This window comes from Nomascus leucogenys, chromosome 19 (assembly GCF_006542625.1).
Source record: "Nomascus leucogenys isolate Asia chromosome 19, Asia_NLE_v1, whole genome shotgun sequence".
Taxonomy (NCBI): Eukaryota; Metazoa; Chordata; class Mammalia; order Primates; family Hylobatidae; genus Nomascus; species Nomascus leucogenys.
In genome coordinates, this window is record NC_044399.1 from 73,878,221 (window position 1) to 73,891,861 (window position 13,641).

The 13,641-nt window shown below is 58.0% G+C and overlaps 1 protein-coding gene across 6 annotated transcripts in view; it reads left to right on the forward strand.

Annotated features, from left to right (window-relative positions):
• ATP2A3 (ATPase sarcoplasmic/endoplasmic reticulum Ca2+ transporting 3) overlaps nucleotides 1-13,641 on the forward strand; it is a 38,111-nt gene that overhangs the window by 9,170 nt on the left and 15,300 nt on the right. For all 6 annotated transcript variants that reach the window (XM_030800000.1, XM_030800004.1, XM_030800001.1 and 3 more), the window contains exons 2-13: nucleotides 1,457-1,474; nucleotides 1,736-1,818; nucleotides 3,486-3,590; nucleotides 3,780-3,918; nucleotides 4,386-4,466; nucleotides 4,561-4,646; nucleotides 7,288-7,752; nucleotides 9,970-10,058; nucleotides 10,250-10,352; nucleotides 11,542-11,673; nucleotides 12,325-12,450; nucleotides 13,403-13,621. In XM_030800000.1, the coding sequence (XP_030655860.1) occupies nucleotides 1,457-1,474; nucleotides 1,736-1,818; nucleotides 3,486-3,590; nucleotides 3,780-3,918; nucleotides 4,386-4,466; nucleotides 4,561-4,646; nucleotides 7,288-7,752; nucleotides 9,970-10,058; nucleotides 10,250-10,352; nucleotides 11,542-11,673; nucleotides 12,325-12,450; nucleotides 13,403-13,621 (1,646 nt within the window). The remainder of the gene's footprint in view (nucleotides 1-1,456; nucleotides 1,475-1,735; nucleotides 1,819-3,485; nucleotides 3,591-3,779; nucleotides 3,919-4,385; nucleotides 4,467-4,560; nucleotides 4,647-7,287; nucleotides 7,753-9,969; nucleotides 10,059-10,249; nucleotides 10,353-11,541; nucleotides 11,674-12,324; nucleotides 12,451-13,402; nucleotides 13,622-13,641) is intronic.

A 13,641-nucleotide genomic window follows, 5' to 3' on the forward strand; every position in this document is an offset into this window, starting at 1 on the left:
CGCACGGCTAACGAGCTTCGGGGAGATGCCACAGATGTCCGGAGACTGTCCTTTGAGTGGCAAGGGACGAGAGGAGGCAGGGCTCAGTTAGACCGCGGCCTGGGAAGGGGGAGCTTCTCCAAGCCCACCCTCCAGAGCCCGGCTCCCGCCCCTCTCATCCCCACACAGACCCACTCACTCACTGTGTGGCCTTGCCCAAGCCGCACCTCCACCCTGATCCTCCGTGCCCGGGTCTGTGAAGCAGGGCTGGAACTCCCCACCGCCTGCCCTTTAGGCTGTAGGAATGATTCAACGACTTCAGGGACCCGAGGCACCCAGCTCTGCCTGATACAAAAGGTGCTTCCGGAAATGTTGGAGGTAAAAATCAGCACCTAGGCCTGGGTGGTGGCTCACTCCTGTAATCCCAGCACTTTGGGAGGCCGAGGCGGGCAGATCACAAGGTCAGGAGTTTGAGACCACCCTGGCCAACATAGTGAAACCCCGTTTCTACTAAAAATACAAAAATCAGCCGGGCGTGGTGCCGCGTGCCTGTAATCCCAGCTACTCGGGAGGCTAAGGCAGGAGAATCGCTTGAACCCGGGAGGTGGAGGTTGCAGTGAGGCCAGATCGTGCCACTGCACTCTGGCCTGGGCGACAGAGCGAGACTCACTTAAAAAAAAAAAAAAAAAAAATCAGCACCTCAAGTGAGGCGGGTGCTGTTAGAGCGTGGAAGCAATGTTCTTCACCAGTTGTGTGGGGGGCGACTGGGTATGGGGGGCGGGGCTGGGGGGTCTTCACTGAGCTCCATGGAGTGCAGGGCCTGGGGGGGACTGCACCGTGGGAGGGATCCTCACTGCGGGGTGCTGGCTGCTGGGTTCTGTCCAGGGGGAGCCCTGCTGTGCAGTGGGGCTCAGCAGGCCAGCCCAGCTGCAGACCTTGTCCAGCTGGTCCCAGGGGAGCAGGGATGTCAGAGGCCGGGTGAGCGGAAGGCGCCTGAGCTGGTGTTCTCCATTTGAGGGAGGGGCTGCCTTGCTGTGGGGGCGGGAGAGACTCAACAGGACTATGCGGCCATCTAAGGAAGGGCTATGCAGGGAGCCGTGAGAACAGCCCACTCTCCCCGTGACCTGGGTGGGGGCAGTGTCTCTTTTCTAGGCCTCAGTTTCCCTTCTGTGAAATGGGGCAGGGAGGGGCTGGACTGGAGGGGCTGGAAGGATCCTCTTGGCTCCATACTCATCCCAAGATGAGCCAAGTCACCCTAGATCTTCCTCAGTCTGATCTGGGGGAGGGTAGAGGGGTGGAAGCATCTGGGCTCAAACCATTCATCCTGTGGCCTCAGCCCTGGGGATACATCCAGTCCGGGGGGGGGGGGGGTCTGGGCGGGCATGGTGGGGAGTCGCTGCCAGACTCCCCGAGGCCCCCGCATGACCCACTCCTCTCTTGTCTCCTCATGGCTCCCGTGGCTGCCTGGATCCTGCAGAGCTCCCGAGTGAGGAAGGTGAGGCTGGCACCGGGATGGACCTCTAGGCCGCAGGCAGCGTCCCTGGGTCATTCTCCGTCAGGTCATGACTCCCTTCTCCCTGCTGAGTGAGGCCTTGCTGAGCTCCCCAGGATCACCCACCTGAGCCTCGCAGACCTCGGTTCTCCCCCTTCCGAGTGCAGGGAGAGAATGGGCCGGGAGGTCTCCGGGGCCATCCCAGCTCTGAGTGGGCAGGATCAGTGGTGGGGGCCCAGCCTCACGCATGACCCCCGTTCCCAGGGAAGTCCCTGTGGGAGCTGGTGCTGGAACAGTTTGAGGACCTCCTGGTGCGCATCCTGCTGCTGGCTGCCCTTGTCTCCTTTGTAAGTAGGGCCCTGCCTGCCATCCCGCGGTAGTGGGGAGCCCTGGAGGGAGAGCCAGGCTGGGCAGTGCTCCCAGGTCCTGGAGCCTAGGCCTGCCCTCCACACCCTGGGCCTGCGTCCTGGCCTTCCCTGGCCCTGCCCCGCTCAGACTTCAGCTTCCCTTGCCTGAACCCTCATGGCCCCTACACTGGGCCCCCGGCTCCCACCCGACCCCTCCAATCCATCTTATCCTCTGGCTCTCAGCGAGGTCCCCAACTCACATCTGCCCCCTGCCCCGCCCTGCTGTAGCCTAGGGTTTCTCTACCTCAGCACTACTGATAGTTTAGACCAAATCACTCTCTGTTGGGATGGGCGTGGGGGCTTTCCACTGTAGGATGTTCAGCAGCATCCCTGGACTCTACCCACCAGATGCCAGTAGCACCTCCCAGGGGTGACCATCAAAAATGTCTTTAGACAGCTGGGCCTGACATCTCATGATTGAAATCCCAGCACTGTGGGAGGCCGAGGCAGTAAAATCACTTGAGCCCAGGAGTTTGAGACCAGCCTGGGCAATACAGGGAGACCCTGTCTCTACAAAAAATACAAAAACATTAGCCGGGTGTGGTGGTGCAGGCCTATAGTCCCAGCCACTCTGGAGGCTGAGGCAGAAGAATTGCTTGGTCCCAGGAGGCTGGAGCTGCAGTGAGCAGTGATCACACCACTGCATTCCAGCCTGGGCAACAAAGCAAGACCCTGTCTCAAAAAAATTTAAAATGTCTTCGGACGTTGCCAAATGCCCCTGAGGGGCACATTGCCCCTGCCTGAGTGCTGCTGCCAGAGCCCCTTCCATGGATCCCAGTGCCCCCACATGGACTTTGGGATCTGAACCTCTTGCAGCCTCCTCTTGGCTGCTGCTTCTCCTTGCTCTTCCTCCATTCCCAGTGATGCTCCCTGGCCAATGGGCTTTGGATGCGTGCATCAGAATCACCTGGGCTTGGCTGGGTATGGTGGCTCATGCCTGTAATCCTAGCAGTTTGGGAGGCCGAGGCGGGTGGATCGCCTGAGCTCAGGAGTTCAGCCTGGGCAACATGGTGAAACCCCGTCTCTACTAAAATACAAAAAATTAGCCAGGCGTGGTGGTGCACGCCTGTAATCCCATCTACCCGGGAGGCTGAGGCACAAGAATTGCTTGAACCGGGGAGGCAAAAGTTGCAGTGAGCGAAGATCGAGCCACTGCACTCCAGCCTGGGCAGCAGAGCAAGACTCCGTCTCACAAGAATCCGTAGGCTTGCTGACACACAGATGACTGGGCCCCACCCCAGAATTTATGACTCAGGAGGTCTGGGAGGGACCCCAAGATCAACATTTCTTACAAGTTCCCAGCCGCTGCTGCTGCTGGTCTGGGGACCACACTGAGATGCTCTGCTCCAGGCAGACAGCAAGGCCTCGGTGGGCAGCCATCCAACGCCCCACAGCCTTGAAGGTTGGCCTGGGTGGGGTGGTCACTCCCGTGGGGATGGCATCTTATGTCAAAGCCTTCTCGGAGGAGTGGCCCTCTCGAAGCCAAGAGCTCCCCAGTGCTATCTCCCCAAAGCAGGGAAGCAAGCAGGAGATCCAGGGTGCCAAGGAAAAGGAGAGCAGATCTCGGCCCGCAGCAGGGCCTGAGCTCACCAGCTGTGATCCTGCAGGTCCTGGCCTGGTTCGAGGAGGGCGAGGAGACCACGACCGCCTTCGTGGAGCCCCTGGTCATCATGCTGATCCTCGTGGCTAATGCCATTGTGGGCGTGTGGCAGGTGGGAGGCACTGGGGGGTGGGACCGGGCTGGGGGTCTCCCAGCCACTAGGAGTGTCCTCCACCTGGTGCTGGTGTCCTGTAGGCTCTTCTGCATCCAGCTCCATCCCAGACCTCAGGGGAGTCACTCCAAGGGGCTGGCCTGCTGGGGGCAGCAGGGACAGACGGCCTGCCTGCCTTCTGTTCTGCAGGAACGCAACGCCGAGAGTGCCATCGAGGCCCTGAAGGAGTATGAGCCTGAGATGGGCAAGGTGATCCGCTCGGACCGCAAGGGCGTGCAGAGGATCCGTGCCCGGGACATCGTCCCAGGGGACATTGTAGAAGTGGCAGGTATGCCAGGGGCCTCCTCCTTTTATTTTATTTATTTATTTATTTTTACTTATTTTTTTTTTTTTCTGAGATGGAGTCCTGCCCTGTTGCCCAGACTGGAGTGCAGCGGCCCAATCTCAGCTCACTGCAACCTCCTGCCTCCCGGGTTCAAGCGATCCTCCTGTCTCGGCCTCCTGTAGGGGCCTCCTCCTTTTATTATGTGGGCCTGGGAGCCCCATCCCTCTCTGTGTCTCCGTCATTCCGGCTGTATATACAGAGGGGGTGGCTGTCGGATCCCTCCAAAGCCCTTTGGCCAAAACCCTGTTGGACAGATGAGACTGTGGGCCAGAGAAGCAGGGGTCCACCAGAGCGATCACAGCTCAGGCATCCGACGCCAAGCCCCAGCCTTTGGTCCTGGGAACCCTTCTGGCTTTTCCCAGCCGGTGGTGCCCAAAGCCACCCTCAGCCAAGCCATTCTCCCCATACAGTGGGGGACAAAGTGCCTGCTGACCTCCGACTCATCGAGATCAAGTCCACCACGCTGCGAGTGGACCAGTCCATCCTGACGGGTGAGGCCCCCTGGGAGGCCGGGACCTAGCGGGCCGGGACCACGGGTTGGGCATGTCTTCATGTGGGGCTTCTCATCTCTGATTCCATGAGCAGGTGAATCTGTGTCCGTGACCAAGCACACAGAGGCCATCCCAGACCCCAGAGCTGTGAACCAGGACAAGAAGAACATGCTGTTTTCTGTAAGTCCCTCAAATGTCTGGGGCCTTTGCCCAGACAATGATAAAAATAACAAGATGATGATCACGCCTGTAATCTCAGCACTTTAGGAGGCTGAGGTGGCCGGATCACCTGAGGTCAGGAGTTCGAGACCAGCCTGGCCAATATGGTGAAACCCCGTCTCTACTAAAAATACAAAAAATTAGCTGGGGGTGGTGGGGTGTGCCTGTAATCCCAGCAACTTGGGAGGCTGAGGCAGGAGAGTTGCTTGAACCCGGGAGGCGGAGGTTGCAGTGAGCCAAGATAGTGCCACTGCACTCCAGCCTGGGTGACAACAGCAAAACTCTGTCTCAAAAAAGAAAAAAATTATTAATTATTTTTTCTGGCCCTGTTGCCCATGCTGGAATGCAGTGGTATGATCTCAGGTCACTGCAACCCCCGCCCGCCATGTTCAAGCTACTCTTGTGCCTCAGCTTCCCAAGTAGCTGGGACTACAGGCACCTGCCACCACACCCGGCTAATTTTTGTATTTTTAGTAGCAACAGGGTTTCACCATGTTCACCAGGCTGGTCTCGAACTCCTGACCTCAAGTGATCCGCCCACCTTGGCCTCCCAAAGTGCTAGGATTATAGGCGTGAGCCACTGCAGCCAGCCCAACATTAAGGCTAATCAGCTAAAGTCCTACGGGGAAGAACCTCATCAATTCTTGACAATACATGTAAATTTATAGTAATAATAATAGCTTGTGTTTACTGGGGACTGTGTGCCTGGCGCTGTTCTAAGCCCTTTACACATACTAGTTTATTTAATCCTTACACCAAATCTTTGAAATAAGTACTCTTGTTATGCTTGTTATCTATATTTTCCAGCAAGGAAAGAAACAAGCACAGAGAGATTAGGTAAGTTACCCAAGGTCACACAGCCAATGAGTGGCAGAGCTGGGACAAACTCAGACATCCTGGATTTCTGCTAGGAGACCCTGCCTTCCCCTGGAGAAGGGCAGAGCCTCCCTATAATCACTCAATAGAAATGCTCTAGAGGAAGGAGGTCTGCCAAAGTGGTGGAGGATGGTGGGCACAGTCCATTCTCCGATAGGAAAACTGACCCACAAGGCATGATGCCCGGTCTACTTGGCTCTTCTCAGGGAGAGTGATGGGTTCAGCTTTGGCTGGAGAGACCTGCCTCTGTGGCCTCAGAGAAAGTTAGCAAGTGATACTCACAGCTGCCCAGCAATAGCCTGAGGCCAGCAAGGAACGTCTGGGGGCACAAGGAAGGGTCAGGCCAGTCAGACAATGGCCCAGGCCACCAAGTTATCAGGGGATAGAAAACTTCCTGGAAGGGAAGAGGGATGAAGAAAGTGAAAGTCACCCAGAACTCCTTTTTTTTTGTTTGAGACGGAGTCTCGCTCTGTCACCCAGGCTGGAGTGCAGTGGCACAATCTTGGCTCACTGCAACCTCCGCCTCCCGGGTTCAAGCGATTCTCCTGCCTCAGCCTCCCGAGCAGCTGGGATTACAAGTCCACGCCATCATGCCCAGCTAATTTTAGTATTTTAATAGAGATGGGGTTTCGCCATGTTGGCGAGGCTGGTCCCAAACTCCTGACCTCAGGTGATCCGCCCGCCTTGGCCTCCCAAAGTGCTGGGATTACAGGTGTGAGCCACCACACACGGCCCAGAACTCTTCTTGAGAGGGGCCTACCTAGCTGCATAGAAGCCTTGGACAGGATGCCTTGGGGTGGGGAGGGAAGCTCTGAGAGCCGTTGCTCCGGTATCAGCAGCTGTCACTAAGAAGCTTTGGAGGGGCCGGGCATGGTAGCTCATGCCTATAATCCTAGCACTTTGGGAGGCCAAGGCAGGAGGATCACTTGAGCTCAGGAGTTTGAGACCAGCCTGAGCGACATAGTGAGACCTCATTTCTACTAAAATTCAAAATTAAACAAAACAATTTTCTAAAGTAATAATAAAAAGAAGCTTTGGAGGAAGGTTGTCTGGCTGGGCCCTGCATGTTGGGGGCTGGAGCTGCATTGCTTAAGACAGAAGAGAGGCTGGGGCGTGCCTTCTCGCCAGCCTCAACAGCATATGCATTTGAAGGGGCACCGAGTTCTTAGCCTCCTCAGAAAAACTATCTTGGGCCTCTATCGGACCACTTTACAGAAGAAGACACCAAGCCACAAGGCTGGCTGTCCCTTATGCTAGGAATTGGGGATTTTACTGGAGCCTTGGAAATGGATGAGCTGAGGCTCAGGTCTTCTGGATTTTTCAGTAAATATTAATGGACTGTTTACTGGGTTCATAGTCGGCTGTGCTGCTGTGCGGCTATAGTGATTGTTTACGAATCACATTTTGTGGGGTTGATGCTTGTGCTGCGCTGGTTGATTATATCATCAATATCAGCCCCCGTGCCTCCTTTGTGCCCGGCCCCTGTGCTAGGCACTGGGGATACGGCGATGAACCCAAACCCTGCCTTCCTAGAGCTGACACTGTCATGGGAAGGCAGCAGGGACCCAGTGCATACATAGCTACAGGAGTCTGGAAGCACTAGCAACATGGAGAAAAGGAAAGCCAGGTAGAAGGATAAGTGCCTTATTCCGGACTGAAGGAGTCAGGGGTCCTGGGCCCCTGGTTGGCTGCTGAGCAGCTTTTTCCTTGTCCCTCCCTTGGCCAGGGCACCAATATCGCATCGGGCAAAGCAGTGGGTGTGGCCGTGGCCACCGGCCTGCACACGGAGCTGGGCAAGATCCGGAGCCAGATGGCGGCAGTGGAGCCCGAGCGGACGCCGCTGCAGCGCAAGCTAGATGAGTTTGGACGGCAGCTGTCCCACGCCATCTCTGTGATCTGCGTGGCCGTGTGGGTCATCAACATCGGCCACTTTGCTGACCCGGCCCATGGTGGCTCCTGGCTGCGCGGCGCTGTCTACTACTTCAAGATCGCCGTGGCCCTGGCTGTGGCGGCCATCCCCGAGGGCCTCCCTGCTGTCATCACTACATGCCTGGCACTGGGCACGCGGCGCATGGCACGCAAGAATGCCATCGTGCGAAGCCTGCCGTCTGTGGAGACCCTGGGCTGCACCTCAGTCATCTGCTCCGACAAGACGGGCACGCTCACCACCAATCAGATGTCTGTCTGCCGGGTGAGTGACGGCCAGCTTGGTAGTTGCTGTGCGTTGCAGAGCAGGCTGGGCTCCCTCTCTGGGTCTCTCCCCCACCTCCTTTTCAGTGAGGGATGGAGGAGAGAACCTGTTTTCACGAGATGACAGGGAGGCTATAGCAAATCATGCCCGGGTAGCCACATGTCACTGAGGCCTGTGTGTCACTGTGGGGCCCTGGCCAGGTTGCTGACAGTCTGTTAACCTCAGTCTCCTCATTGGAAGCCTGGCTGTGTGAGCCCTGCAAGGTAAACGTAAAGGACATAGGAGAGGCTCAAGTTCAGCCTTGGCATAGAAGCCAAGCGGGGCCTGGATCCGGGTTCCATCCTGCTCCATCATGACTCTGTGCAGTCAACACCTGTCACCAGATAAGCCAGCTCCGGTAACCTGGGAAGGGCCAGGGCAGGAATTATTCATTCCCTGCACTTGATCCCACATCCTGGGCTCGCTGCCCACATGGCCAAGGGATTCTGGCTGAGGCTTCAGCAGGCCCACGGGGCAGAAGGCTCCTCCTGACCCAGCAGGTGGGTGGGTGGGGAGATGGTGAAGGCTATGGGTTCCCCACCCTTCTCAGGTCCCCAGTGCCTCTCTGTCACCCCTGCTTCCACATCTGCCCACTGGGCTTGGAAACCCAGGCTCTGTATTCTGAGACCCTAAGGCCTTCTAGGAGCCCATCAAAGGCTGCTTTAGGGGAGGGGTACTATCGAGCTTTACTGTCCTGCTAAAAGCCCTCGTAGGATTTTATTTAAACAGAGTGTTTCTTGACTAATAGCGATTTTTTTTTTTTTGAGGCGGAGTCTCATTCTGTTTGTTGTCTAGGCTGGAGTGCAGTGGCATGATCTGAGCTCACTGCAACCTCTGCCTCCCAGGTTCAACCAATTCTCCTGCCTCAGCCTCCCAAGTAGCTGGGACTACAGACAGGCATGCGCCACCACACCCAGCTAATTTTTGTATTTTAGTAGAGATGGGGTTTTGCCATGTTGGCCAGGCTGGCCTATAACTCCTGACCTCAAGTGATCCACCTGCCTCGGCCTCCCAAAGTGCAGGGATTACAGCCCTGAGCCATCGTGCCCGGCCCTAATAAAGATTTTTTTTTTTTTTTGAGATGGAGTCTCACTCTGTTGCCAGGCTGGAGTGCAGTGGCACGATCTTGGCTCACTGCAACCTCTGCCTTCAGGTTCAAGCGATTCTCCTGCCTCAGCCTCCCGAGTAGCTAGGACTACAGACGAGTGCCACCACACCCAGCTAATTTTTGCAGTTTTAGTAGAGATGGGGTTTCACCATGTTAGCCAGGATGGTCTCAATCAAGCTTGACCTCGTGATCCACCCGCCTCGGCCTCCCAAAGTTCTGGGATTACAGGTGTGAGCCACCGCGCCCAGCTAATAATAAAGAGTTTTAAAGTGCAGTGTGAGGAAGTTGTAGAGGCCTTACGTCCTGGATGCTGGGCTGTGCTTGCTGGGTGACTGCCCCCAGGAGTAGGGAGGAGAGCGGGAAGGAAGGGACACTTATTATGCATCTACTGGGTGCTGGGCTGGCCCTTTGCTTGAGAATGTGCAGCAAGGCCGCCATGTCGAGGAAGCAGGAACTGTCTCCCCAGCAGAGCTGGCTGAACAGACAAAGAAATAGGCACCCTGGGCCAGGTGAGCCCCCTGTTCCTGAGGTGCACAGGTGGGGGCTGAGTGACCCAGCAGGCCGTGTGGCAGGGGCTCACTCTCTGGGGACATCTCTGGGCTAGAGGGGTCTGTGCCTCTGAGCAGCGTGTGGGTTTCCTTCCTTGAAGGCCACGAACTCATTTCCTTGAAGGCAAAGGAGGGGGCGGTTCCCGAGTTACTAGTGGAGAAACTGAGGCTCAGCTACTTGGCCAGGGGTCGCACAGTGATATGGGCAAGGACCCAGGCTTTCTGCCTAGCTCAAGGCTCCCTCAAGCTGGCAGCTGCCCCCAGAGCATTGAAGAATCTGCCATAAATCCCACAGAAGTCCAGGACATTTGGACAAACCGGAGCGGGACACATGTCCCTGCCTCAGCCTGGACCCTGCGTTCTATTTCCCTCCTGGTGGGGACGGACGGCCAGGCCGGTTTGGCTCTCAGTCGGGCAGGGGGCCTGCAGGACCCCACCCTGGGGTCGGGCTTTATTCAAACTGGCCGCCCAGGGAGGAGGGAGGCGACCCCGCCCGCCTAAGCACGCCCCTGCGCTCCCCAGATGTTCGTGGTAGCCGAGGCCGATGCGGGCTCCTGCCTTTTGCACGAGTTCACCATCTCGGGTACCACGTATACCCCCGAGGGCGAAGTGTGAGTGCGGGACCAGGGGACGCGCGGGCGGGCGGCCTGGGGGCGGGGCCACGCGTGGCGGCGCCGAGGTGTCCATGGGAGGCCCCTGGGGGCGGGTCAGGAGGCGGAGCCTCTCCCGGGGCGGGGTCAGGAGGCGGAGCCCCTCCGGGGACGGGGCCGAGGTCCTCCTGGTGACCGTCCCGGCTCTGCAGGCGGCAGGGGGATCAGCCTGTGCGCTGCGGCCAGTTCGATGGGCTGGTGGAGCTGGCGACCATCTGCGCCCTGTGCAACGACTCGGCGCTGGACTACAACGAGGTGGGCCCCACCCCCTTTCATGACCTCCCTAGTATCCAGGCAACCAGGACAGACCCTTTTCCCAGCCTTAAAGCTCCCAGGGTTGGCAGCCCTTGCCCCCTGGAAGTGCCACACCCAGGGAGCACGGCTACCGCTGCACACCCCTCTCTGCCGCCCCTCTCTTTCGTTAGACAGACTTCAGAACCCTCCCGCTGGGGCTTTTGGTCTGTGGGGGACTGCCATGGAAGGGGCTGAAGAGCTGGGGAAACCTGTTGGGGGAAGAGATTTGGGGAACAGGACTAAGAAAATGTTTAAAGCAGAAGACACAGCCCACAAAAGGCCCACATTCAGTTAAAGCCTCCTGCGACTTAGGTGTTGACTGCCGTTCACGTGGCTGGGGCAGTGGAATGGGGTATGCAGCAGGCGTCTGCCCAAAGGGAGGTCCTTGGCCAGACCCAGTCCGAGGCCAGGCTGAGGGCAGTAGAGCACCACCGAAGAGTTTTGAGCAGGAGAGTGACATGGTCAGATGTGCATTTACAGAAGATCACCGGGGCTTCCGTGTGAAGGACAGACAGACAGTAGAGGACCGAAGCCAGGGAGGCCTGTGTGGTCATTCGGGCCAGAGAGATGCGGGCTGAGCCCTGGCTGGAGCCTCGGGGAGAGGGGAGAAGGCATGGGTCAGAGACATGTAGGAGCCAAAAGTCCTGGGACTTGGTGACTGGTTAGGTGAAAGAGAGGGAGGAGGCCAGGGTGGCTCCTGGTTGCTGTGCTGTCTGGGGCCGTCACTGGAGTGGCAAATACAGAGAGTGGGAGAGGTGGCCTGAGGGGTCCCCAGGGAACGAGGTTCAGCAGGCAGCTGGACATCTGGGCTTGGGGCTCAGCAAAGGGCCCCAGGGAGAGCAGGTGGGAGGGTGGGAGCGAGCCCGGACAGCAGAAACCGGTGAAGGAGGCTGACAGGAAGTGGACAGAGATGCAGACGGAGGGCAGGGAGGGTGTGTGGCGATCAGTGCCAGTGTGGGGGGCTGAAGGTCAGTGTCAGATACCACCCCGACCCCAGGGCGGCCAGGCTGGGAAGGGCTCACAGGCCTGTGCAAAGGAAGTTACACGGAACTCCAGCAAAGGCAGCTTCAGGGGCAAGGAGTGAGTGAGGCTGGGGACACGGGCTGGAGGCTGCCTGCCCCTCACTCCCTATCCCCTGGGTCCTTGCCAGGCCAAGGGTGTGTACGAGAAGGTGGGAGAGGCCACGGAGACAGCTCTGACTTGCCTGGTGGAGAAGATGAACGTGTTCGACACGGACCTGCAGGCCCTGTCCCGGGTGGAGCGAGCTGGCGCCTGTAACGCGGTGAGCAGAGCCGGGGGCTCAGGCCTCCGGCTACATAGCTGGGGCTTCTGGGACATCTGGAGAAGGCAGAGAGGACACTGAAGTTTTTTTTTGTTTCTTTTGTTTTTTTTGAGACGGAGTCTCATTCTGTCGCCCAGGCTTTAGTACAATGGTGCAATCCTGGCTCACGGCAACCTCTGCCTCCCGGGTTCAAGTGATTCTCATGCCTCAGCCTCCCGGCGCGTGCCACCACACCTGGCTAATTTTTGCATTTTTTAGTAGAGACGGGGTTTCACCGTGTTGTCCAGGCTAGTCTCAAAACTCCTGACCTCAGGTGATCTGCCCGCCTCAGCCTCCCAGAGTGCTGGGATTACAGGCGTGAGCCACCGCTCCCAGCTGACAGTGAAGTAAGACTTAGAGAAAAGAGGGGAGAAGGCTGCGTGTGGACAAAGGTTTGGAGTTGGGCTGCACACAGCATGGTCAGGAAATGGCAACGTATTGCCATTTCTGGGGCTGGAGAGGGAAATGGAGGCCTTGAATGGCAGGGTCAGAGGAGTATAGATGTTATCCCACACAGAGCAGGAGGCTCTCTTGGAGCCAAGCAGTTGGTGGGAAGGCAGACGAGAGTTGCTGGCTCTGTCCTTCATGCCCTGAACTGCCTGGACCCTGCAGGTCATCAAGCAGCTGATGTGGAAAGAGTTCACCCTGGAGTTCTCCCGAGACCGGAAGTCCATGTCCGTGTACTGCACGCCCACCCGCCCTCACCCTACCGGCCAAGGCAGCAAGATGTTTGTGAAGGTGGGGGCCTGCCTGTCTGGCCTGGGCCCCTGTGCACCCTGGGGAACCTGGTCTTCCACGCTCCTCTGTGAGCCCCAGTCTCCCCGTGTGAATGGCAGGGTTGGGTTAGAAGTTCTCAGGAGCCCCTTTTGCCTCTAACTGGTGGTGTAGGGGTGGTTGGTGCCACCCCTGGTGCTCCGTGTTTTGGAAACTGAGTCCCAGGGAGGGAAAGGAATCAACTCCCCTGCAGACCACTGTCTACAGCGTCTCCGTTGCTGCCCCCAAACCTGAAGAGAAAAATACAGCTCTAGCTTCACCCTGCAAGGGAGGTTTAAACCCCTTTTGAAATGAAAAGGCTTCTGTACTGGGAGCTCAGGCCACTTGGAAAAGTTAGTGCCTGGGTGACCTTTTAGGAGCAGGAGAAGCCATTGAAGGAGCTTTAGAGGCTGTTCCTAGGCCCAGAGTGAGGTCTGAGGTGAGACCTGAGGCCCACTGAGGGGCCTGTCACCCCCAGACCCCCTTCCCAGGGCTATGCCCGCCACACCCTGTGCATGGCTCTATTTCTGGTCCCCAGGCAGGGCTCAGCCTGCCTCCCTGCTGCTGAGACCCCTACCAAATTGGAACCCGAGTAGCACCAGGGAGGCAGGGCCTACAGGGGATGCCATTCCCACCCCTGCCTGCAAAACGCTGCAGCACCCGAGTTGGCTGTGGGCTGGTGGGGGAAGGGCATTGCTAGGTTGGTGGCTGCCCCCACCCCAGCACACTCCCCCCGTTCCCTTTAGTTTGTCTCACAGGGGGACCCACTTGGTTCTCACTTTGAACTTTCAAAGAATGGATTCTGCTCCCTGCCTTGTGTGTGTACCCTTGGGTGGCCTTTCCCCATATCTTAGTCTCAGCTTCCTGAGTTTGGGCAGGAGGGAAAGGAGGGGTCCTGAGTGACGAGTTACCTCCTCTCCTTCTCCCGTCCTCGCAGGGGGCTCCTGAGAGCGTGATCGAGCGCTGCAGCTCAGTCCGCGTGGGGAGCCACACAGCACCCCTGACCCCCACCTCCAGGGAGCAGATCCTGGCAAAGATCCGGGATTGGGGCTCAGGCTCAGACACGCTGCGCTGCCTGGCACTGGCCACCCGGGATGCGCCCCCAAGGAAGGAGGACATGGAGCTGGACGACTGCAGCAAGTTTGTGCAGTATGAGGTGGGTGCAGGAGCCGAGTC